The 25982-nt window shown below is 42.2% G+C and overlaps 1 protein-coding gene and 1 pseudogene across 1 annotated transcript; both read left to right on the forward strand.

Moving 5' to 3' along the window:
- The first annotated feature begins 3093 nt into the window (after positions 1-3093).
- Positions 3094-25982, forward strand: part of LOC137844762 (ubiquitin carboxyl-terminal hydrolase 42-like) — a 39607-nt pseudogene continuing 16718 nt past the window's right edge.
- On the forward strand, positions 7735-22691 carry LOC137845014 (ATPase family AAA domain-containing protein 2-like). Its single transcript, XM_068661801.1, has 14 exons — positions 7735-7755; positions 7945-8185; positions 9136-9262; positions 10240-10423; positions 11414-11434; positions 13711-13875; positions 15116-15245; positions 15398-15594; positions 18040-18199; positions 18555-18668; positions 18765-18914; positions 19970-20224; positions 20907-21040; positions 22449-22691. The coding sequence occupies exons 1-14, from the start codon at positions 7735-7737 to the stop codon at positions 22689-22691; spliced, it is 2142 nt and encodes a 713-aa protein (XP_068517902.1).

Genomic DNA, 25982 nt, shown 5'->3' on the forward strand with positions numbered 1-25982 from the left:
GCAACTGGCCCCTCCGGGTTCGCTCTTTCCCAACAACCCTAAATATATCCCGGGTCTGCATGGGAGACAACTCAATACTCGGGCCACAGAAAAAGCATTACAAGCCCTTTTCGCCCATCCAATACTGCCCCCAAAGGAAGGCTTTGGGTACATCTGAACTCCCCAGGGGAGCCTGTTTGCAGCCCCACATGCAACTGGACCCTCCTTATTCACAATTTCAAAGCAAGCCTAAATATATCCCTAGCCGACATTGGAGACGTCTAAAAACTCATGCCCCAGAAAACGCGATCCGAGCTCCTTTTGCCCATCCAAAACTGCCCCCAAAGGAAGGCTTTCGGTAGAACTGAACTCCCAGTGGAGCCTTTTTTCAAACCCACATGCAACTGGATCCTCGTTATTCGCTCTTTCACCGCAAGCATATATATATCCCTAGCTGGCATCGGAGACGACTGAAAACTCGGGCCCCAGAAAATGCGTTCCAAGCCCCTTGCGCCCATCCAAAAGTGCCCCCAAAGGAAGGCTTTGGGTACACCTGAACTCCCCAGGGGAGCCTTTTTGCAGTCCCACATGCAACTGGACCCTCCGGGTTCGCTGTTTTCGAGCAAACCTATATATAGCCCTAGCCAGCATTGGAGATGACTGAAAACTCGGGCCCCAGAAAACGCGTTATTAGACCGTTTCGCCCATCCAAATGTGCCCCCAGAGGAAGGCTTTGGGTACAAGTGAACTCCCCAGGGGAGCCTTTTTGAAGCCCCACATGCAACTGGACCCTCCGTATTCGCTCTTTCACCGCAATCCTACATATATCCCTAGCCGCAATGGGAGAAGACTGAAAAATCTGCCCAAAGAAAACGCGTTACAAGCCCCTTTTGCCCATCCAAAAGTCCCCCAAAGGAAGGCTTTGGGTACAAGTGAACTCCCCAGGGGAGCCCTTACGCAGCCCCACATGCAACTGGACCCTCCATGTTCGCTCTTTCCGAGCAACCCTAAATATATCCCTAGCCGGCATCGGAGACGACTGAAAACTCATGCCACAGAAAACACGTTCCGAGCTCCTTTCGCCCATCCAGAAGTGCCCCCAAAGGAAGGCTTTTGGTACAAGTGAACTCCCCAAGGGAGCCTTTACGCAGCCCCACATGCAACTGGACCCTCCTTATTCGCTCTTTCACCGCAAGCATAAATATAGCCCTAGCCGCAATGGGAGAAGACTGAAAAACGGGCCTCAAAAAACGCATTGCGAGTCCCTTTGGACCATCCAAAAGTGCCCCCAAAGGAAGGCTTTGGGTTCATCTGAACTCCCCAGGGGAGCCTTTACGCAGCCCCACATGCAACTGGACCCTCCGTGTTCGCTGTTTTCGAGTTAGCCTAAATATATCCCTAGCCGGCTTTGGAAACGACTGAAAACTCGGGACCCAGAAAATGCTTTACAAGCCCCTTTCGCCCATCCAAAAGTGCCCCCAAAGGAAGGCTTTGGGTACAACTGAACTCCCCAGGGGAGCCTTTATGCAGCCCCACAAGCAACTGGACCCTCCGTAGTCGCGCTTTCACAGTAACCCTAAATATAACCCTTTCCCGCATGGCAGACGACTGAAAAATCGGGCCCCAGAAAACGCGTTACAAGACCCTTTCGCCCATCCAAAAGTGCCCCCAAAGGAAGGCTTTGGGTACAAGTGAACTCCCCAGGGGAGCCTTTTTGCAGCCCTACATGCAACTGGACCCTCCGTGTTCGCTGTTTCCGAGCAACACTTAATATATCCCTATCCAGCATCGGAGATGACTGAAAAATCGTGCCAAAGAAAATGCGTTAAAAGACCCTTTCACCCATCCAAAAGTGCCCCCAAAGGAAGGCTTTGGGTACAAGTGAACTCCCCAGGGGAGCCTTTACGCAGCCCCACATGCAACTGGACCCTTCGGGTTCACTCCTTCACCGCAAGCCTAAACATATTCCTAGCCGGCATGGGTAAAGACTGAAAAATCGGGCCCAGAAAAGGCATTGCGAGTCCCTTTGGACCATCCAAAAGTGCCCCCAAAGGAAGGCTTTGGGTACAAGTGAACTTCACAGGGGAGCCTTTTTGAAATTCCACATGCAACTGGACCCTCTCTCTTCGCTCTTTCCCAACAACCCTAAATACATCCCTGGCCGGCATCAGAGAGTACTGAAAACTCGGGCCCCAGAAAACGCGTTACAAGACCCTTTCGCCCATCCAAAAGTGCCCCCAAAGGAAGGCTTTGGGTACAAGTGAACTCCCCAGGGGAGCCTTCATGCAGCCCCACATAGAACTGGACCCTCTGTCTTCGCTCTTTCTGAGCAACGCAAAATATAGCCCTACCCGGCATGGGAGAGGAATTCAAAAGAGGTCCCTAGAAAACTCGTACAAAGTCCCTTTTGCCCATCCAAAAGTGCCCCCTTAGAAAGGCTTTGGGTGCAGCTGAAGTCTCCAGGGGAGCCTTCACGCAGCCCCACATGCAACTGGACCATCTGTGTTCGCTCTTTCTGAGCAATCCGAATCATAACCCTTCCTGGAATCGTAGAGGCATTCAAAATAGGGCCCCAGAAAAAGTGTTCAAAGCCCCTTTCGCCCATCCAAAAGTGCCCCCAAAGGAAGGCTTTGGGTACAAGTGAACTCTCCAGTGGAGCCTTCACGCAGCCCCACATGCCACTGGACCCTCTGTCTTCGCTCTTTCTGAGCAACCCGAAATATAGCTCTACCTGGCATGGGAGGGGAATTCCAATGAGGGCCCAAGAAAATCCATTCAAAGCTCCTTTCGCCAATCCATAAATGCCCCCAAATGAAGGCTTTGGGTACAACTGGACTCCCCAGGGGAGGCTTCACGCAGCCCCACATGCAACTGGACCCTCTGTGTTCGCTCTTTCTGAGCAACCTGAAACATAGACCTACCCTGCATGGGAGAGGAATTCCAAAGAGGGCTCAAGAAAAAGCGTACAAAGCCTCTTTTGCCCATCCAAAAGTGCCCCAAAGAAAGGCTTTGGGGACAACTGAACTCCCCAGGGGAGCCTTCATGGAATCCCACATGCGCTGGACCCTCTGTGTTAGCTCTTCCTGAGCAGCCAGAAACATAGCCCTACCCGGCATGGGAGAGGAATTGAAAATATGGCCTGAGGAAATCCGTTCAAAGCCCCTTTCGCCCAACCAAAAGTGCCCCCAAAGGAAGGCTTTGGGTACAACTGAACGCCCCAGGGAAGCCTTCAGGCAGCCCCACATTTCACTGGACCCTCTGTGTTCGCTCTTTCTGAGCAACCCGAAACATATCCCTCCCTGGAATCAGAGAGGCATTCAAAATATGACCCCAGACGGATACGTTTGCTTTTATAATGCAATGGCTTCAGAAGCAAAAGGGGAAAAAACACATTCTCTGGGAGCTGGAGAAGGTGTCCTAATCACAGGAGAGGTTTCTAAATGGCATATCTTTGAGAGCGTTCCTGTAGTCCGGAGGGTTTTTTTTGTTTGCCTTTGGAAGGTTTTACTCTTAATCTTCACGTCCTTCAGCAGAAGTGAGAAATGTGATTTTATTTTGTGCAGTGTTGCGGACCCTCTGAAATCTACTGGGAATGATGAATACCTCACAAAGTACCAATGTGATGACGGTGGAGACAAGGAAAAACCAAGAAGATCAAAAGAACGTGACCTCATTTCAAAAGAAAATGTTTTGTATGGCCAAGAGACTTCTGAGCCTGGTGAGAAATTGCGGTAAACTTCCTCTCTCAAGTCTGACATTGAATGTAGCTCTAAAAAGCTTTCCTCCTCAGCTATTGCAGAGAGATGCCAAAGTAGAAAGGACAAGACTAAAAACACTGAGAAAGAGCATTACCAAAGCAAGAGGGAACATGCTCCTAGTGAAGAGAAGGAGAGTCAAAAAGCAGGTCCTTCCAGCAAGAAGAAGTGTTCTCAGAGCGTGGAAGTTGTTGAGCAAAAGCGTCACAAGCAGGAGCACTGGGAGCGAAGCAGGTACAGATCTTTCCCTGGTGAAAGAAACAGCCCTGAGAATGGCAGAAGAGCAGTCAAATATTCAAAGTACAGATCTGGCAGCCGAGGAAGATCAGAACAAGGTAGCAATAGATATTACCGATCCAAAGGGGAAAGAAGTTGGAGCAGAGAAAGATACTATCGAGATGAAGCATGGAGATGGGAAAGATGTAGCTATTCCAATGATTACTATTCACCTCATGCGACAGGAGACAGTAGGGAGAGAAAGTTCTCTCACGGCGATGCAGCCTTTGACAAATGGACTGCAACTTACTACGGCAGGTCACATAAGCATTATCATTACAAAAGTGGATGGCCTCACGGTTCCCTCTTGAGAGATGAAGATGTACGTCACTTTAGCACACCCCGAGCAGACTTGCATCGTTGCTCGGTATCTCAGCAACATTCTGGAAGACATTCTCGTGAAAGACATGCGCTTCCACCTGTGTCAGCTCATTTGGAGAACTGTCGCCAGAAAAATGAAACAGAAGGAAACAGAAAAAGAAAATATATCCGTGCAGGAGGTAGTGAAAGTGAAATAGAAAGGAAAGACAGAAAGATAGAAAAGGAGCTTTTAGGTGGTGAAAAAAATGCAAAAATATCACAAGTTCTAGAAGAAAAAGAAGTCTAAGGATAAACATGGAGAGAAGGATTCCAAGTAAGCAAGGATTCCAGCATACTCCGCATTTTTTATCCTAATTCTTTTCTGGGTGCTTCTCATGTATTCCTTTTTTTTTTTTTTTTCTCCTTTTTTTTTCTTCTCTTTTTTTCTTCTTTTTTTTTTTTTTTTTTTTTTTTTTCTGGTAGTTTCTAAGTTACTTAGATAGCATCAGCTGGCTGGGGATCATGTTGTTAGGTTGATCAGTGAAGATAGGAAAGCTATTGCTGAATTGTGTCAGAGCACTAGCTTTGGACCACATAGTTGGAAACACATCCGTACACCATTCTGGATTAGGTTAAAAGTTTTTTTCTGCTTGCACGTATTCCAGAGCTAGCCATTGTTAATGATCTGTGTACAAACCAGGACCTATGGTCCTTCAATCTGAGGGCTTAAGTTTGCTACATCTAAAGTAAGTTGCATGTGCACAAAGCACCACAAAATAGCTGACATGCTGCAAATCATCACCTGTGGTAAAATAAATAAAGTTTCATATAGGCAACAAGTGCCACATCTTTTTTTCTCTTTTAAACTTGCATGTTTCTTTCAGACTTCACGATTTGTGTTTCTGTGCGCTCCACTTTGACAATGCCAATCGCAAGCGTAAAAAAAGAAGAAAAAGGAGAAGAAAAAGAAGAAAAAAGAGAAACACCAGGAAAGTGAATGGCTCCTTGGAACACTTAGATCCTCGTTTCCAGAAGATAACGCGGGAGAAGAAGGAAGAATCCCATCCTCCAGATGGCTCTTCATGTGAGCAATGCAGAAGTGAGAGCAGTAAACAACCTTACAAGGAAGGGAAGCCTTCCAGTGCAGGCGAAAGCAAGAAATACAGCTCCGTCTCATCCAACGAGTGTATTAAAGGTAAGCAGACACAGTGTGTTTGAGGAATTCCTTTTCTATTAATGTAGAGATTATTTCAAACAGTCTTGAAGTGCTTGGTGACTTAACACCAACTTGGTAGACTATTTTTTTCCCAGTTTTGAATGACTACAAAGGACGAGACGAAAAACCCTAAGAAAGAGCATTACCAAAGCAAGAGGGAACATGCTCCTAGTGAAGAGAAGGAGAGTCAAAAAGCAGGTCCTTCCAGCAAGAGAAGGATCAACTTGAATACAAAGAATGCAAACTTGAGCTCCTGATTGGCTTCATGCTGAACTCTGTGCTGTTCTTGTCCTACTCTTGGTCTCTCCATAGATACTATGGTTTAAATCCAAATAGAATCATGCGAAGAGGAAGATCTCACTGCAACAAATTCAACATCTAAAATCAAAATTTACATTTTCCGTGATTTTCTTCCTGAGCAGAAGTGTGCAGTACTCCTTTTCTATTAATGTAGAGATTATTTCAAACAGTCTTGAAGTGCTTGATGACTTACCAGTCTGCAGATTTATTATCAAACCAAAAAAAAAAAACAACTTGGTAGACTATTTTTTTTCCCACTTTTGAATGACCACTAGGAAGAAGGTTGTTCCGGCATCAAGAAAGTCATGTTGAATGTAACAAAATTTACTGAACCAGTAAATAAAAACTATATTTTTCTATTAGTTCCATTGTTTCAACTCTTCTGACGCTTATGGATGGCATAGATAACAGAGGGGAGATCGTGGTAATCGGAGCTACCAACAGACTGGATTCTATAGATCCTGCTTTACGAAGACCAGGACGCTTTGGCAGAGAGTTCCTCTTCAACTTGCCAAATAAAGAGGTGAGAACTTAAATTGAACGTTAGTGCTACCACGGCAAAGTCCAACTTTATAGGAAAAAAATAATTGACAACTTGAACAAAAGAGTGATATGTGGAGACACTGCGTTTTTCCATGGAGGGCAAATCTGGTACTGGATATATATGGTCAGGATGATACCAGCAAGTAGTTAGTTCTATAATCAAACCTTTCATTCCCAAAGTTGTACCTGTTTGCTTAATTATTTAGTCCACTTGGGCGTTTTCATCATGAAGTTGTGTTTTTGGTCTCAATCCTTCACTTATGAATGAATAGGGGACGTGTTTGCATTTGATTGTGCCCTGGATCGGTGGTAGTAGTTTGAGTCATAATTATTTTCTTCTTTATAGTAATTGTAGCAATTTGAAGCATTGTGCCAGAAGTGCTTTCTGTGAATTTACTGCCTGAAAAGCAAATGTGATGAAGTAATGAGACTGTCACAATGAAAGCTTGCTAAGTTTTAGAGAAGTTTTTTGGACAACAAAGAAATGTTTCTGGATAAATTTTTCATTACAGTATTTTCCTCTGGGTCATTAGGTCTCGTAGTTTGGAAACTTGTTATTGAAGCTATAAATGCCTTTTCTTTCATTGTAGGTTCCTAGAAAAAGTTCAGTATAACAAATAAGAAATATTCAATTTCCTGGTTGAAAATGCAGAGTGTATATTAAATAACTGTAAAATACTTGAAAGTTGAGCAAGTAAGAAAAGCGTATTAATAGATGAGGGGTTTTGAGGGAGGACTGTTTTTTGTTTGTTTGTTTGTTTGTTTGTTTGTTTGCTTTTTGGTTTGTTTGTTTTTTGTTAGTATTTTTAAGGAAAACTTGGGACAAGCTAAAATGCAATGATTTACTTCCAGGCTAGAAAAGAAATTTTCAAGATTCATACTCGTGACTGGACCCCTAAGCCACTGGACATGTTGCTTGATGAACTAGCTGAGAAATGCATTGGTAAGACTGAAACCAAAATGGATTCTTGCTTGTGAGCAAGTTGTAAAGAACCTTAGCACCTTAGCTTGTACCAGGCAGTACCCAAGGACATGTTGCTTGATGAACTAGCTGAGAAATGCATTGGTAAGACTGAAACCAAAATGGATTCTTGCTTGTGAGCAAGTTGTAAAGAACCTTAGCACCTTAGCTTGTACCAGGCAGTACCCAAGCTCTTGTGCCTTGCTGCACAACTAGTCAACGAGGCAGCTGGCACGCCTTCATTGCAATCAGTGTTAGATGCTTTCATCTATTTACTCTTTGTTGTCGTTCCTCTTGTTGTCTGAGAACGTTAAGTGGTTCTGGGGCATCTTCCTCAAGAGTATAGTTTTTGATGAGGAGTCTGCTTCAGCTGCATAAGTGCAGGATATCAGACAGTGCGCAACATGAAACTTCATTGCAGAGCAGTAGCACTTTGAATTCCCTGTTAACCTGTTTGGTTTTGGCATTACAAATTCTTTAAATGTTGCATGTTGTAAACCTGGGCCTTGACTGATGTAACGTTTGATTTTTGTTTGTTAGGATACTGTGGTGCAGATATCAAATCTTTATGTACTGAAGCTGCGCTGTGCTCTCTACGCTGATGCTATCCTCAGATTTATGCAAGTAGGGAGAAGTTGCTACTAGACGTTAATTCTATTAAAATAAAAGCAAAGGACTTTTTCATGGCTATGAAGAAGGTTGTTCCGGCATCAAACAGGATCGTGGCTTCACCCGGACAAGCACTATCACCCATTTTCAAGCCACTTTTTAAAAGATCAGGAGCGAATATTTTACAAGTTGTGCAGAAGATCTTCCCGCATGCACAGCTTGCACTAAAGGAGGACCGACAGCAAGGTATAACCACAGCATCCACTTCTTTATAATTCTGCTAAAAGAAAAACTTGTGGTCTGTGCAATCAACTTAAACCTTTCAGACATAATGATGGTAGAATTTTATTATTTGCATGTGCATGTCTTTCTTTTGGGCATGTCTGGAAGATAACGCATAGGTTTTAATCTGGATTCGAAACTGAAATGCCAAATGGAAGCTCTGAATGACTCAATACACAGTAAAGGACGATGCGTTCTCTACTGAAGCATCCTGCTTCTGACGGCAGCTAAGATAATTAGCATTTGTAGAGGTTGACTTGAGGTTTGAAGTATAAGGCACCTATTTTTCTTTAAAAAATCAAAACTCAGATATTTGGAGGGGAAGCATTTCTAGGTCAATGTTTCTAATTCCTTTCTGAAGAATGTCAGGACCAGGATACAAGTATAACTGGTCTAAGCTAAATACTGTTTTAGCTATCATCATTTTTAACCAGTCTCCTAATTTAAATGTTTGTGGATCGTACTATACATGTGCACGTGAGATCAATTAGCACTGATATTTACTAGATGAATGGAATTCTGTGGCCATCACATCCTTAATCCCCGTGCTTTCATTGTGGGAACCTCCTCCAGAAAGAAACGGTCTTTTTTTTTTTTTTTTTTTTTTTTTTTTTTTTTTTTTTAGCTATTTAGCAACTGCAGAAATTGTTCGTAATCTCCTTTATTCTAAGGGGGAGAAAAAAATCACCAAGAGTAGCATACCTTATACGTACACATCAGTGGGACTTCGTACAGTTTTGTAGGGCCTTGTGCCATCTCCTTAGATCTGTGGTGGGATGAACTCTAGGAAATAGCTTTCAGTGTGTGCTCTCAAATGAAGAAAGGGTTTTGGCACTGATTTAGTAGCTGTATTAATGTAAAAGAACGAGACAAAGGCTATTCAGGAAAGTTAACAAACCTCTTTTGTCTTTCAGACCATTTAAATCCTATTTTACAAGATGATATGTTCGACAGTGATGACGATGCATCCTTGGTTTCTGGAGATGAATTAAAAGATGGAATGCCTGACGGACCAGAGAAAAAACGCCTCTGTTTCAGCAGGTAAAGAAAGATAGATCCCTGTCATGTTTAAATTCTCAGGACTGCTGAGTCTTTGTAAACAGTTCCAGCTGTTAAAAGTGCGAGGGGTGGTAGACGAAGGGGTAACATCAAGTTTGTGTGTTGAAGGGGTGCTTGGTATTCACAAGAAGAAAGGGTGAAGGGACTAAAGTTGTAATGAAGTTGCTCTGAATGACCAAACTGAAAAGCCCAAGCTTCTCTTCCTAAGCCAAAGTGATCCGTAGACTACCAGAACACGTTGACTTAATCCATGGCATTCTTTGAAAGACTCAAGACCACATAAATGTCCTGTCTGTCCTTTTAGCTAAAAATACCCCAACTTTATGGGTTTGTGTTGCCACCTTTTGCCCTTCTGTTTTCCAGGATTCTTAAACCAGTGGTGAATTATGTAGCAGAAAGAAAACTGAGAAATGGCTTGTTAAAACACCCTGAGAAAAATTTGAATGGTGTCTTTATTTGTTAAGCCACCAAGTTGTGTTAATCTTGTGGTATTTTAGTATGGAAGTCATGCAAGCCCACAGTTGGAAAGTTAGATCATGTTGTCACAGCTGGATCGGTTATTTTTCTCACTTTATTGCTGTGCTGTCCAGAAGATTTTCTGTCCTCTACAGCAAGGCTAAGTCTCTAGCATCTTTGATTTAAGCCAGCAAAGGTACAGCCTGATTGTAGTGGGGAAACAAATGCTCCTCACAAATTTATTTCCTAGTAGTAAAGCAAGATTGCAGGGATATTAATTTGCAGTCTTGGTTTAGTAAAGAATAGGAAACACAAGGGAAGAAGATGAAACAATTGGAATGACTGAATAACTTAACTGGAAATCTTACATGTATTTAATGTACCGCTACCATTTGGATTATTTGGGGATGGAAAAGAAAGTCTATAGGAAAATTACTTGGAACATCTGTGTGTGTCTATTCAGCACCTCATTTATAAACTTGTTTTCTTAACTCTTGTTCTAGGAGTGCTTTCTGCGAACCAACATCACGCCGGCCCCGTCTGCTAATAGTAGGAAAAGAAGGGTACGGCCAGGTTTCTTACGTGGCACCCGCGGTGTTGCACACTTTGGAGAAGTTTCCCGTTCACACCCTGGACCTTTCTGTTCTGCTTACAAACGTTGCACCGCCAGAAGAAATCTGCGGACAGGTACCTTTTTTCTTTTTATTCTCATCGGATTCACTGACTGTATGTAAAGGATCAATCGAGTTGCAAGTAAGGTGAGCAAAATTCATTGGTAATGGAGGTGGCCTTGTTTTAATGTGCTGGGATGTTTACTTCTGTCTGAAAATCCCCTTTTCTTTTAGACCACAAACAATCTGGATGTTTTACATGTCCACATTTTCCATGCCCAATTTTACAGTGACAATGTTGCTAGCAGCTCAGGAAGCTGGGCGGTGTTGCTAATAAACATCTCTTTGTGGAAAGAAATGCTGCTCATCTCCCTGGGATCCAGAAAGTAGTTCTCATTGCCTCCTAAGACTGTGTGCTCCCAGTAGATGGCTCTGTATCAGACTGCACATCGGCTACTTTTTGTAGCCTTCTTCTAAATTATATTAGTAAGGCAACAAAGGTTTGGGGCTTCTGTTTATTTTGTTTTCACACGGACATACACAACTTGTGCCGTTGCAGTATGTGCAATAAAAGCATTAACATTCACTAAACACTTCATTTGCACGCTGATGTGGTTTTAACTAGAAAAAATAAACAGATCTGGTGTTTTTACTTTTAGGCAGGAAATCCATTTTATTGTTTGGCATCACTACCTTAAAATATTTTTACCTTTAGTGGAAACATTTGAGAGCCATACAAGTAAGGACAGACATGTTACACGACTGAATACTGATGTGTCCCATAAGAGGGACATTTCCTTTCTTTGTTATGCGAAGATTGTGGCTGTGGCCATATAGCTACGGTGTCTAGCCACTGCCTGAATATATTCTTCCCATCTTCTGACTAGAGTTCTTCGAATACTGGTAATCTGAAAAGGTGCACAGAGAAATTCCTTATGTGAAAGGATGCTTGCCACTCTGTTCACATAGTTTCATTTCATGGGGCAGTCAGGTGGCTATGTAGCTATGTATTAACAGGTTATTCTACGTGTTTTAGTTTTCTTACCCAAGCTTTCCTTTTCACTAGCTGATCCAAAATGCTCAGAAGGGCAGACCCGGGGAACTACAGGCCGGTCAGTTTGACCTCAGTACCAGGGAAGCTCATGGAGCAGATCCTCTTGGGAGTCATCATGCGGCACTTGAAGGGCAAGAAGGCGATCAGGCCCAGCCAGAATGGGTTTATGGAAGGCAGGTCCTGCTTGACGAACCTGATCTCCTTCTACGACAAAGTGACGCGCTGGGTGGACGAGGGAAAGGCTGTGGATGTGGTCTACCTTGACTTCAGCAAGGCTTTTGACACCGTCTCCCACAGCATTCTCCTCAAGAAACTGGCTGCTCTTGGCTTGGACTGGCGCACGCTTCGTTGGGTTAGAAACTGGCTGGATAGCCGGGCCCAAAGAGTTGTGGTAAATGGAGCCAAGTCCAGTTGGAGGCCAGTCACTAGTGGCGTCCCCCAGGGCTCGGTGCTGGGGCTGGTCCTCTTTAACATCTTCATCAATGATCTGGATGACGGCATTGAGTGCACCCTCAGTAAGTTTGCAGATGACACCAAGCTAGGTGCGTGTGTCGATCTGCTCGAGGGTAGGAAGGCTCTGCAGGAGGATCTGGATAGGCTGCACCGATGGGCTGAGGTCAACTGTATGAAGTTCAACAAGGCCAAGTGCCGGGTCCTGCACCTGGGGCGCAATAACCCCAAGCAGAACTACAGGCTGGGAGAGGAATGGTTGGAGAGCTGCCAGGCAGAGAAGGACCTGGGAGTGATGGTGGACAGTCGGCTGAATATGAGCCAGCAGTGTGCTCAGGTGGCCAAGAAGGCCAACGGCATCCTGGCTTGTATCAGAAACACTGTGACCAGCAGGGCTAGGGAGGTGATCGTCCCCCTGTACTCGGCTCTGGTGAGGCCGCACCTCGAGTACTGTGTTCAGTTTTGGGCCCCTCGCTACAAGAAGGACATCGAGGTGCTTGAGCGGGTCCAAAGAAGGGCGACAAAGCTGGTGAGGGGCCTGGAGAGCAAGTCCTATGAGGAGCGGCTGAAGGAGCTGGGCTTGTTCAGCCTAGAGAAGAGGAGGCTCAGGGGTGACCTTATTGCTCTGTATAAGTACATTAAAGGAGGCTGTAGCGAGGTGGGGGTTGGCCTGTTCTCCCATGTGCCTGGTGACAGGACAAGGGGGAATGGGCTAAAGTTACGCCAGGGGAGTTTTAGGTTGGATGTTAGGAAGAATTTCTTTACTGAAAGGGTTGTTAGGCACTGGAACGGGCTGCCCAGGGAGGTGGTGGAGTCACCATCCCTGGAAGTCTTCAAAATACGTTTAGATGTAGAGCTTAGGGATATGGTTTAGTGGGGACTGTTAGTGTTAGGTTAGAGGTTGGACTCGATGATCTTGAGGTCTCTTCCAACCTAGAAATTCTGTGATTCTGTGATCCTGTGAAGACAGCACTGTTATAAATGGCTCAGGATTCAAATTAGGATTAAATAAAAAATAGGATTTATTAAAAGAATATAAAGGAATAGAGGTAAGCAAACAGCGCTGGGTGCACCGGGAGTCTCCGCTCCACCAGGACGCACACCAGTTACATCAAGCAGCTGATTTTTATGCACCTAGACTAATACATATTCATTACTACTTCTAAAAAAATAGATTATTATAATTAGCTTCCGGGGTCCAGTCCCTCCTACTGGAGCATGCGCATCAGTCTCCTCTGGGGGTCTCTAGGGGTCTTTCATGCTGAAGGCTCGTAGTCTTCCTCTCACCCTTTGTACTTACTCGGCACTATTCCAAGTTTATGGAACACTCTCTGTACACTCTCCACAGGTCTTGTCTCCCAACCGTCCTTCAGCTTCTTTTTTCTTCCTCTTAATCTCTTGGCCCCCCTGGCCAGATACCAAGGATCCACATAGTATCTCATAACAGTCACTAGTTGTTATCAGTTGTTCTAAAACTCCCAGACATCAAACACAAACAGCTTTCTTATTTGACGCTTCACGAGTAATTAAAACATTCTTCCCCAGCCATTCACAGACACATCTATAGCAGTGTTAAGTTAATCTCGAAGAAGACAGGAAAAAAGGCTGTAACTGTTAGAAATAGAAGTCCGGAATAACAAAAGCAAACAGGTTCATAAATTTAAGGAGTGTTTTCTGAAGACGTGATAAATTGACTAGAATGAGGGGGAGACTGGGGCACACTGCATCTGTGGTTCAAGAACTAAATTGCCAGTGCAGGGCCCAGAGGCAGACAGGATTCAAACAGAATTATTCTTTATGCACACGAATTTATGGACACGAATTTATGGACACGAATTGGAATTGTTAAAACATTCCTCACAGCACCAAGCATAATTTATGTCCCAGATATCCATTTATGGTGGGACAATGTTGGACTCGCCTTGAAACTTACTTTTCTAACTCTACTACGTAACATTCCAGCATTTTCACCAGTTTTGCTGCTTGCTACGTCTGATGTATGTCACTCAGATCTCCCAGAAGAGGTATTTGTCAATACTTTTCTTACTGTTTCTTCAGTGTCTTGTAATTTATGAATGCTTTCAGCATCAAAATGCTGTGCTTTCTTAAATGCCTACTGTTATTACTCAGGCACCCCAACAAATCACTTAAAATTTGCTTAGAGAAAAAGAATACTGTGAAAGCATCTGCTTAAGGTTTTTTCTGAGTCAAGCAAGTGACTTTCACCCCCTTCTCACGCATGCAAATAATAAATTAATACAATAATTCCGGTGGCTACAAAGTGGTTCAGTCAAGAATATGCAGTGCTTGAAATGACAAGAGGATGTTTTTACTGAAGAGATTTCTTCTGACAGTCTGCCATTCCATGCTATGTTGGGTAAACTGCTAATAATGCAATTTAGTAGAGAATTGAAACACTTTGATTAAAAAAAAAAAAAAAAAAAAAAAAAAAAAAAAAACAGTTTCTTTCTTCATATAGGCCAAAGCTTTCCAAGCTGGAAAGCTGAGTTCCAATTTCTGCTAAAGTAACTTTGGAATGGAATTCTAGTTGTATTCCTAAATAAACTGTAGTAAAAGTACATGCAGAACTTCATTGACTTCTGAGAGTTTACATTAAGGGAAGGTGCCCAAAACAGGAACACGCTGTTCTCATTCCGATTATTTTGTTTGTCTCAGTTATTGGGGGAAGAGAACGGGTCTTACCTAGATGTGTTTATTATCAACTGCTTTGAAAGTGCTTGAGTTCCCACAGAAGTTTTTGTACAGGTTCTAAATTCCTTCTAAAATAAGTAGTGAAATTCCTTACCTACCTTTTAATACTAGAAATGGAAAATGGAGGAAGACGTAGAGGTACTAGCTACTTCAGACACCTTTTGGTAGAGAAATAAAAACTCAGCAAAAAGCCCTCACTTGTCTGCTGAAGCCTTTCTCTTCCCTCTATAGCCATAAAGGTTCTAAGTAAAGGATGCAGCAAGGCAAGTAAATACAAAGGAAGCGATGTTGGATGTGGTGAAAGCCATTACTTTATCAGTGTAGCGTACAATCCCTTCACCGAGCTTTAATTCTACAGGTGATTCTTAAAGGTGATATTTGAATTTGCCATGCCAGCCTGTGAAAATGTAGCCTTTTAAGGCCAGGAAGATAACTTTTTTCAGTTTGTGTTCTTCAGGTTATTATTCATTTTAAAAGGTACTCGTCTTTTTGGAATAGAAGATGAGTTTTTGTGGCCTTAAATCTGAAATGTCTTTCCTCCTTCTGCTTTAGATCCAAAAATTATTTAATAAGGAATTTGGAGAAGTGTGCAATATTGAGTTGCCTGGTAGGGCAGAGAGAGCAGCTTTTTTTGAGGACCTAATTCTAAATCAAGTGGCTAAGCCTCCTGTAAAGAAAACAGGTGAGGAGGATATAAGAAGTACATCTAAAACTTTCCTATCGAAGTTACTAGCTCTTTGGGATTTGCGTTGGTGGTCATTTTCTGTCAGTAATTTTGTCATATGCTTGTATTTGAGTACTGTAAATTGGCTAATTTTTCCTGATTAATTGAAGTTGATCGGACATTGGAAGTCCTGCTTGTAGCACCACCAGCTGAGCCTCAGAAGCCACAAGAGGAAGAAGTAGGGATGCTGGAGGAGGAAGAGGAGGATACCTTGTGTGAACTTAGAATTTTCTTGAGGGACGTTACTCACAGACTTGCCACTGACAGACGTTTCAGGGAATTTGCAAAGCCCGTTGACCCACAGAAGGTAAACTAGTGCCGATCTGTGTGTGTCTGTAACTTCTCAGTGTTCATATTTCTCAGCGTTTTGGGGAAGGTTCAACTTTGTTTTTAGGGCTGCACTATTAGGATTTTGCAAGAAGCAGAGGCAGTGCTTTTACTTCTGCTGACTCTCAGATGTCTCTTATCGGATTATTCGCTGAAAGCCCTGGTTTCATTCTAAAAAGCCAGTCCAAATGCCAACACAGTTTGCTCGTGAAAAGGCTTTGATATGTAGGCATGTCACAGCACTGAAAAGCAAAGAGATCTTTCCTTATAATTACAAACAGTACTTACAGGACTACTTTAATGAAGTCTAAAGCCTCATTGATAGTTGGACTAAAGCCTCAGTCCAACTGACATTGGACTGTCAGTTCCTGTGGGAACAGGAATAGGAGCAGCAGTTTGTAAAAATAAGTGTTGAGATCCTGTTCTCTGTTTCATCTGGAACTCCTCAATAGGAATCAACCATAAGTGCAGTGTGTTTTCTTTTTCCTCCAATTGGCTGCTTAGATCCCTTTTTCTCCTTAATTGATTAGATAAGCCTAAACTAGGGGCATGTATTTCAAAGACTGGTGTAACTTGACTATACCTCCGTATCAGCAAAGGCCTCTTCATGTGGGCATCCATTGGCTTTTCTTCCCCTTTTCTCCTAGGTTCTTGAGCTGTGAAAAATCTAGACAGATACGTATGTCCTCATCTGAACTAGTCTCTTTATTTTTGTATTTGTGATTTTTTTATGCAACCTCCTCCTCCTCCTCCTCTTTTCATTTTGTATTTGTGATTTTTGTGGCCATGACCTCCTCCTACTCTTTTTTTTTATTTGTATTTGTGATTTTTTTGGCCACCTCCTCCTCCTCCTCCTCTTTTTTTTTGGTATTTGTGATTTTCTGGCCACTTCCTCCTCCACATGCTCTTTTTTTTTTTGTATTTTTGATTTTTTGGCCACCTCCTTCTCCTCCTCCTCTTTTTTTTGTATTTGTGATTTTTTTGGCCACCTCCTCCTCCTCCTCCTCTTTTTTTTTTTTGTATTTGTGATTTTTTTGGCCACCTCCTCGTCCTCATGTTCTTTATTTTTTTTGTATTTGTGATTTTTTTGGACACCTCCTTCTCCTCTTCCTCTTTTGTTTTTTATTTGAGATTATTTTGGCCACCTCTTCCTCCTCAACCTCATTTTTTTTTTTTTTTTGTGATATTTGTGGCCACCTCCTCCTCCTCCTCCTCTTTTATTTTTGTATTTGTGATTTTTTTGGCCATCTCCTCCTCCTCAAGCTCTTTTTTTTTTTTTTTGTATTTGTTATTTTTTTTAACCACCTCCTCCTCCTCCTCCTCTTTTTTTTTTTTTGTATTGGTGATTTTTTTGGCAACGTCCTCCTCCTCCTCCTCTTTTTTTTTTTTGGTAATTGTGATTTTTTTATATAATCTCCTCCTCCTCATCCTCTTTTATTTTTGTATTAGTGATTTTTTTGGACACCGCCTTCTCCTCATCCTCTTTTTTTTTTTTTGTATTAGTGACTTTTTGGCCACAACCTCTTCCTCTAGATGCTCTTTTTTTTTTTTGGATTTGCGATTTTTTTGACCACATCTTCCTCCTCAACCTCTTTTTATTTTTTTGTATTTGTGATTTTTTTGGCCAGATCCTCCTCCTCATCCTCCTCCTCCTCTTTTTTTTTTTTTTGTATTTTTGATTTTTTGGCCACCTCCTTCTCCTCCTCCTCTTTTTTTTGTATTTGTGATTTTTTTGGCCACCTCCTCCTCCTCATGCTCTTTTTTTTTTTGGTATTTCTGATTTTTTTGGACACCTCCTCCTCATGCTCTTTTTTTTTTTTTTTATTTCTGATTTTCTTTGCCACCTCCTCCTCCTCATCATCTTTTATTTTTTTGTATTTGTGATTTTTTTGCCACCTCCTCCTCCTCCTCATCTTTATTTTTGTATTTGTGATTTTTAGTCATTACTAAATGACTAATGAACTAGTCATTAGGCTCCTCTTATGGTCTGAGGGAAGAAATCAGCACCTCTGGGCCCAGTTATCTCATTCTAAAGTAGATGCCTGCAATAGGTACTTCACAGGTGCAATTCATGCACCTTTTCCTCAATGTCGACAGCAAAAAGAATGTCGGATGGCTTAGTCAGCTTTCACTGTTGTGATTTTCTGAAGCAAAGTGAAATGAATCTCCCACCCTCAGTGTTTCTTCTGTACCATGCACGTGCTTCTGACCTCCCTACTTCTTGTTGTCCTCTCCTAGCAGCTCTAATGCCAGTTGAAAGAGCCCTTCCATTTCTGAGAAGCAAACTGGTTAATTTCAGCATCTTCTGATGCATCGCAAATGTTCAGGGTTTTTAGGAAGTCATTTATTTAAAGTTTTCAGAATAATTTTGGTAGACAGTGTGCAAGGTTAAGAAAACCTCTGAATGCTTGTATTTGATCTGCAGGTACCTGACTATGCCACAAGGATTAAAGAGTTGATGGATCTTTCAACAGTTCTGACTAAAATTGACTCGCGCCAGTACCTCACTGCAGGAGACTATCTGAAGGACATCGATCTAATCTGTAACAATGCCTTAGAGTACTACCCGGATCAAAGATCTACAAGTGAGGATGTGCTTTTTAGCCCTAGTTTAAAAAATCTGTCAAACGTATAGATGGATAAATGCTGTGTGCGGACAATAGACTTTGGATGGATTAGATGATTTTGGACATCCACAGAGAACATCTCTTACCACATTGTAAATATTTTATCATTTTGCTACTTGGGCATGGAATTGTGATATAAATGTTCCCAAGGAACTAGTGCTTTTGTTTTAATTAACTTCTATGCTGTTATGCTGAAAATATTCACTGAGATAACCTTTCAGAACCAACCTATGAAGAAAGCAATTTTTTTCTGTGATCAAAACAGTTTCATTGGTTGGTAGACAACATTCAGTTAAAGTCTGTAAAATTTCAGATTGTCACAGAGCCTATGTTTTGCAAGACACTGCATATTCAATGGTGAGGAACAAAATGGATACAGAGTTTGGACGACTTTGTGAACAAATTAAAGAATCTCGTGAGAAAAGAGGTACGTGCTTTAACGCTAAGGATTTTAAGACTTGTCTCTGCATTTGTAACTAAGAATGCACAACAAAGATCTTTGGTATCTATTCTTTATTGCAAGGTCGCACCTCTCCAGCATGTGCTCCATGTGACAACTCCAAGTCACCACAGCAGAACCCTGCTACTGAAGACGACAAACCAGATGAAGAGAGTAATGAAAATGAGGAGATGACAGCGGCACCTGTAGATGCCAGTACACCCATTTCTAATGGTAAGTTGCATTTTATTCAGCTGCTCTTGTCATTCATACCTTCTCTGTTCTTGGGGCGTAACAGGTGTCTCTGATGCCTGGCTCTTTATGCCAGAGGTATTTTGTCTTCAAATTTACTTCAAAATGTGAGAGAGAAATCCAGGTCATTCACTCAATATAGTTATGAATTAAAGTTCAAAGAAAGTTGGTTTACAATATTAAAAAAAAAAAAAAAAAAAAAAAAACTTTGACGGCCCAGTTGCCATTTAGTCGCCCCTAAATTGCTAATTCTTGAGGTAAAAAATGTTGTGGATGGCAGTTTCTGAATACTTAACTAGTTTTTAATTATGCAAAATGGTATTTTTACCCCCACTCCACCCCTCCCTTCCCCAAATGCTAAAATCTTAGCTACCTCATACTGTGATTTCCAGTTGAAGGAGGGAAGTCTAACTAGTGAGAGTGGGAATTTTGCCATGGACTCCACCCATATCCTTTTGCAATACTATATGAATACTATGAATGTTGGGCAAAACCACAAAGTTTGTTTTTTCACAAAAGGTTTACTGAATCAGGAAGCATACGAGGTATAAGTCTTCACGTTTTTTCTCCTTTGAATATTCCCTTAAAATTGTCTCATTAATTAATCTCTTCCAAACATGTATTCAGCTTTTGAAGTCTTCAGCTTGATACCAGACTCGAAGGAGAGCTTATTTCCAGAGGCTTTTATGATTTTCATCTGTATTAGTTCATGCAGTAAGACAGTGACTTTATCAAATAACCTCACGTTGTATTAATATTGCCCATCCAAAGTAAGAATCCTCAGCATGTAAAATCCTGAAAGTGACTGTTTAGTGAATGAAATTCCATAGCAGTGTGTGTGGTTTGTTTGCTTGTTTTTAATCTTAATAGCAAACTGACCCCATTAACTTTCAACTCTTTTCTCAGCATTATGTAGGCAGTGGTAGCTCAGTTCCTTTGTTTTCCTTGTCAGTCAAGTAAGATGAAGATAATGGATTTTGAAGAAAGAATTCTTTTGGTTATGTTTTGGATTACTTTTTTATGCTGTCTCTTTGTAGGTGCGTCAGAAAGAAAGCGCAGAAGGAACAACTGTGCGCATGCTGCAGCAAAGAGAAGGAGGAGTTCTCAATTCGATACAGAGAACAGAGTACCAACAGATGACCAAAACGATAGTGATGAAGAAGAGTTTGTGGACAAACATGTTTCTGACATCTGTCAAGTAAAACTTAACACTGAAAAGGAAAGTGCTAAGCTTTGTGGATATTCCCCACCAAGATGGGGAACTATAACTAATGAAAATCCAACTTCAAATGGTAAGGGAGAAGTCCAACGGATCCTTTAGCACCTTATTCTTGCTGAGGAGGATTGCACTATTTATTAGCTTTAACCTTCAATTTCACTCTATTTTTTCTGTTACAGCTCTCAAAAATCATCACACAGTTTATTCCGTAATGATGTTGCTCCTCATTGTGCAAGCCAAGCCCACATGTTTCTGTAGGTGCTGGTTTTTTGATTCTGAAGTCTGTTTTTTTCTAATGGTACCTAACTGAAAGCCAGCAGTCACTGACATTCTTTTATTGTACGAGGTGCTTTCCAATAACGAGCAGCTTAGGTGAAAAAGCTGCACTTCAAGATGCGTGGATCCAGAGTAACATGTGGAATAGGAGACTTAAGCCCTAATGTTGTACTCTAAGATGTGTTCCCTAACCTGAATTGGCAACATGACTATTTTTTTCCACTATTAAGCTTTTCATTAGTGCTTTTGGTTTGTTTGTGGGTATTTTTGTTTGCTTTTTTTTGTCTTAGTTTCTAATTTTTATGGAGCAGTGACTTTAGCTGGAAAGAAGGGAGAAGCCGAGTATTTCTCAGTGAAGACGATAACAATTCTGTCTCTGTATTTGTAGAAAGAGACTGTTTGGCAGGTACAGGATACTTCACTGAGACTGTATTCTAGATAAACAGAAAACCTGACTGAAGAAATCTGTGTCCTTCCAGATTCCTGGGCATTTCAAGCGGTGACTCCTGAACGTTCTTGGGAAGAAGACCAGCAACAGATAAGTGGTGAGAACACTGTACAAGTCCCTACGGAGACAGACTACATAGTTATTGTGGATCGCTATGAGCTCAAAGTATGTCTAATTTCAGCTTTTTTTTAATGCTCAAATAGGACATATTCCTGCGTCATGTAAAATTGCAAATTAAGCCCCTTGTTAACCAATGCCAATTAAAACAATTAATTGGAAGGACATACAGATAGTGAAATAATTCAGCCTGTAATGCACTGTGACTGTTTAGTTTCCACACCTCATGGAGATTTCTGTAGGCTACCATTTGCTTCTGGTCATCTGTAGTTTAGGGGACAGATTCTTTGCCTAATTTTTAAGACAAAAGGCCTTGCTGAATTTTAAAATACCACACTGACAACCTGCTAGTACTATTATGGATATCATTTTAATGATTCATAATTCTTATGATGGGTTTGAGGGCTTTTATTTGGGGATTTTTTTTCATGCTTTGATGTATTAAGAACCTGAAAAGGATCTTTATTTCTTGCAGTGATGATTTTAAACATAAAGTTAGCAGGTCGACGTAAACTAGCTAGCCATGGAGAAGTGACTACTTTTCTGAAATTCCTTGAAAGTGCAGTATTAGAATTTCTTATATTGTGTGTGTGTATATATATATATATATATACATGAGGGAGGCAGAGTTTGCTGATAAGATGATAAGCAGCATTATTTCCAGGGGGCAGTAGTATTTCCATTTGGTATGGCTGCTCCCTAAAGCTACATGCTTGCAGGCTCACACAGGTAATGGACAGCTGTGGCAGTGGAAGAAGGTGCTGCCACTAGCTTGTCACTGTTGCTGTGCCAGAGATCATCATCTCTGCATCTTTGGTAATAGAAATGACTGTGTGAGAGAGAGGTGATTGCTACAAGCAGTCGCTTTGCTATTTACCCACCCCTGAATTTAAAGGTAGGATTGAGCAAACTAATCCACCTTTGCTCTGGGCGTTTGAGCAATCTGTTCTGCCAGCAGAGTTGTAGGCATGGCACACGTGGGTAAAGGTAATCACCTAAGGGTGCTTCCTTTTCCAGCTGGCACAGCTGTATCTACAAGATCTGCAGCCTTTTTACAGTGCCCCGCGCTGCTGCAATGCTTCTCTAATGAAATGCAACAGTGGCTTTGCTGTGGCAGCAGCTGTCCTACAAAGAGGATCGTGTCATTCCCTGCTGCTTTGGGAGCAGTCGACTTGCAATTACAACCATTGATGTGATAGATTGGTTAGTAGTAAAAGATTGTCCGAAATTTCAGCCTTTCCTTTCTCTGAAATATGAAAAATTAACTCATTTTCCCTGCTGAAATCTCATGGGATATTTAATCTGTTCTCTGAAGTGTCACATTTTATTTAATAGCGTAAGAAAAAGTAGGCTCTCACTTGTATTGTTACTGTTCAACCTCCGAAAACATATAGAGCATATTCAAAGGATCTTGTACTATTCTAAAGTTGTTGTTTTGCTCCATTGTTGTCTTCAGAAACTGTTATGCTTTGTCACTGAGATAACGAAGGGATTTGACATTTATCACCTGGAAAAAGTATATGGCGTCATTAATCAGTGTATTTACAACCATAGAGAAGACTACGACAAAACCGATTTGGTGGAGGTAATTTTTGTTTTGAATTCTAGCACTTTCTGTCACTGTTACGCAGTATTTGTGTGTTCTGGGATATCGTGGTTGTTTAGCATTGCTCTTCACTGCTTAGCTGTCTGTGCATAGACAACAACAGTACGACTTCTCCCTTTCAGTCTGGAAGACGTTTATCCATCTTGTAAAACCATTGTTATATTTGGCATAACTGTTGGCAGTTTCTGCAGGAAAAAGCTTGAACTTGAAGACAATGGGTCCACCCACACAGCCCTTTCAAAGCAGTTAACCTTAGTCTGTCAGTAGTCTTCCTTGGGAACCATTTTGGGAGCGGGAGGACTACGAAGGGAAGGTGCTTTTCTAAGTCTTTCACTTGCTCTCTCCCTCTACAGCCAGTCATGCACGGTGATAGCAGTTGTTCCATCCTTGGAGAGAAAATTAAGTATATAACAAGAGTTTGAGACTTCCCTCTAGTCACACTCTAATCTCTTTTTAACTAATGCGCTTGAGCATCTGTAACTAGGGAGATTTCTGCCTGTGCCAGTTTTACACTGAGTCAAATTCTCTGGTCTCTTCCTGTAAAAGATGATTTCGGAGCTGTCCGAACTCCTCAGAAATCTGTGTGAGGCGTCCATGGTCCAAGTCAGGTGTTCCCAGTATACGCTTGGATATTCACTCTTCACGTTGAAGATCCTTGAACCCATTTATCTTAGAGTTGCTTGTGCTTGAGAACAGATGAAATTTGTTGTGCCGATCAGTCTGCCTTGAAAAGAGAGTGCCTCTTTTTTTTAGGCACTGGTCATCTCGATCTCTTCTTCCACATCTGATAAAGAGTTAGAACGGACACTCTGTTCTGCCTGTGAGAGGATTATTTAGATTCAGGGAGGCCGCTCCTGAAAAAAAAAAATGAGATCTTTTAGCTCGAGAAGGGATTTATTTATGTTATCTCACGGCCTGTGAACTTTTGTAACTTAACATTTAATTTAAGTGTTAAAAGTTAAGTAGCTTTCTTGGTTTTCTATTTCTTCCTTTAGCTTAGGCAAACAAATCTCTCCTATTCAGAGTGCACTGTACAAGTTAGTCAGGAGCGTGCTCTACTGTATGGAGAGAGAGAGAACTTAAGGAGTAATTATTCAAAGTCCAGAAATTAACTTGAGCTTGTTGTGGCTTCTCAGGAACTGTTTCTTCCTTCTAATTGTTGTGAAACCACTGCTGAGAGAGATCCATATAGCTGATATCCTCCTCTCTATTTTGGATGTATAAGGATGCCTCTGAAGCTAGAAGGGGTAATAGGCCGTTGTGATGGTGGTAGCACACTGTTTGCTAAATATTACTAACCATGTATTACAAATTATTTATTTTTATAGTAATAGAAAGTGTTCTTAAGCTTTCATTTGTGCTTACTGCTATTTTAGTAATAGATAGTAATGGTAATAGAAGGATGGTTGGACTAGATGATCCTGTGGGTCCTTTCCAACCTTGTGTTTCTATGATTCTTTCATGAGGAAGCTGTAGACCACGATGAGGTCTCCCCTCAGCCTGCTCCTTTCCAGGCTGAACAGGCCCAGTGCCCTCAGCTGCTCCTCATATGTCTTCCCCTCAAGGCCCTTCACCATCTTCGTAGCTCTTCTCTGGACACTCTCCAACAGTTTAATGTTCTTTTTGTACTGTGGTGCCCAGAACTGCACACAGTGCTCGAGGTGAGGCTGCACAGCGCAGAGCAGTGCAGGACAATCACCTCCCTCAACCGATTAGCAGTGCTGTGCTTGATGCACCCCAGGGTATGGTTGGCCCTCCTGGCTGCCAGGGCACACTGCTGGCTCATACTCAACTTGCTGTCAACCACGACCCCCCTAGATCCGTCTCTGCAGAGCTGCTCTCCAGCATCTCATCGCCCAGTCTGTACATATAACCAGGGTTGCCCCGTCCCCGGTGCAGGACCCGGCACTTGCTCTTGTAAAACTTCATGCGGTTGGTGATCGCCCAGCTCTCCAATCTGTCCAGATCTCTCTGCAAGGCCTTTCCACCCTCAACAGTCAACAACTTCAAGTTTAGTGTCATCAGCAAATTTGCTCAAAACACCTTCTAGTCCTACATCCAAATTGTTTATAAAAGCATTTAAAAGAACTGGCCCTAAAACAGAGCCCTGGGGGACCCCACTGGTGACCAGCCACCAGCCTAATGTAGCCCCATTTACCATAACCCTCTGAGCCCTACCCGTCAGACATTGTTCACCCATCGTATGATGTTTTTTATCTATGCTTGACATTTTTAATGGGATTGTGTATATGGTTTGCTTTTCTTGTTCTCTAAAATGACTTTTTGAGAAATCCTTTATATAATGAACATGAAGTTGAGGAATCACAGACAAGACAGGTGACAAGAACTTCTGAGGTGCTCAAAAGAGTACACACCATAAAAATATCCATTTCTGCTTCCTAGCTTTTTTCCTAATCTGTTTTAAGTGTATTGTCATCTTTCTCCCGTGACTGCATTCTACAGGGCTGAGTTTTTGGGATGCTAGCTAGCACTCCTGAGCACATTACTTCAGGTTTCTAGGCCAGTCTAATAAGCGTCTTCCACCACTGAGGCACCAGTATGAATATGAACCAGTCCTTTTTGTTAGAATTGTAGGGGTTGGAAGGGACCTGCAGAGATCATCGGGTCCAACTCCCCTGCCAAAGCAGGTTCCTTAGAGCAGGTTGCCCAGGTAGGCATCCAGATGGGCCTTGAATATCTCCAGAGAAGGAGACTCCACAACCTCCCTGGGCTGCCTGTCCCAGTGCTCCGTCACCCTCACCGTGAAGAAGTTCTTTCACATGTTGGTGCAGAGCTTCCTGGGCTCCATTTTGTGGCCATTGCCCCTTGTCCTGTCCCCACAAACCACTGAAAAGAGGTTGGCCAAATCCCTCTGTCCACCACATCTCAGATATTTATACACATTGAGGAGATCCCCTCTCAGTCTTTTCTCCAGGCTGAACAGCCCCGGGTCTCTCAGCCTTTCCTCACAGGGGAGATGCTCCAGGCCCCATTATCATCTTTGTTGCCCTCCGCTGGACTCTTTCCAGGAGACCCCTGTCTTTTTTGTACTGGGGAGCCCAGAACTGCTGGACACAGTGCTCCAAGTCTAACTTTTCTCAATTGTTTCAGGATCTATCTATGCTATATAAACCATGGAGATTTCTAGGCAAACACTGGCAAATCGTGAGCCAGGTGCAACTCAATGCCGACGTTTTCGTCAGTGTGTTAGGGGTGGCAGCTTTTTCCAAGACTGACCTACGCCTGACATCAAACGATGTCATGTTACTACGATCTGCGTTTCAGTAGATGTACAGAAGGGAACAAAGAGCTGTGTTGTTAGCACTGTATTTAAAAAGCTACCGTGAAGAAGATGCCTGTGTTAAGCGGACAACAGGAAGCTTT

This window comes from Anas acuta, chromosome 26 (genome assembly GCF_963932015.1).
Source record: "Anas acuta chromosome 26, bAnaAcu1.1, whole genome shotgun sequence".
Lineage (NCBI taxonomy): Eukaryota > Metazoa > Chordata > Aves > Anseriformes > Anatidae > Anas > Anas acuta.

What these genes read in the sequence shown, in the direction of transcription:
- LOC137845014 (XM_068661801.1), top strand. Translation starts at nt 7,735, where the DNA reads ATGAAACTTCATTGCAGAGCA. An exon ending in AAAGGAGGACCGACAGCAAG is followed by an intron (nt 8,186 to 9,135) that starts GTATAACCACAG and finishes TTTGTCTTTCAG; the next exon opens with ACCATTTAAATCCTATTTTA. An exon ending in CAGAAGAAATCTGCGGACAG is followed by an intron (nt 10,424 to 11,413) that starts GTACCTTTTTTC and finishes CCTTTTCACTAG; the next exon opens with CTGATCCAAAATGCTCAGAA.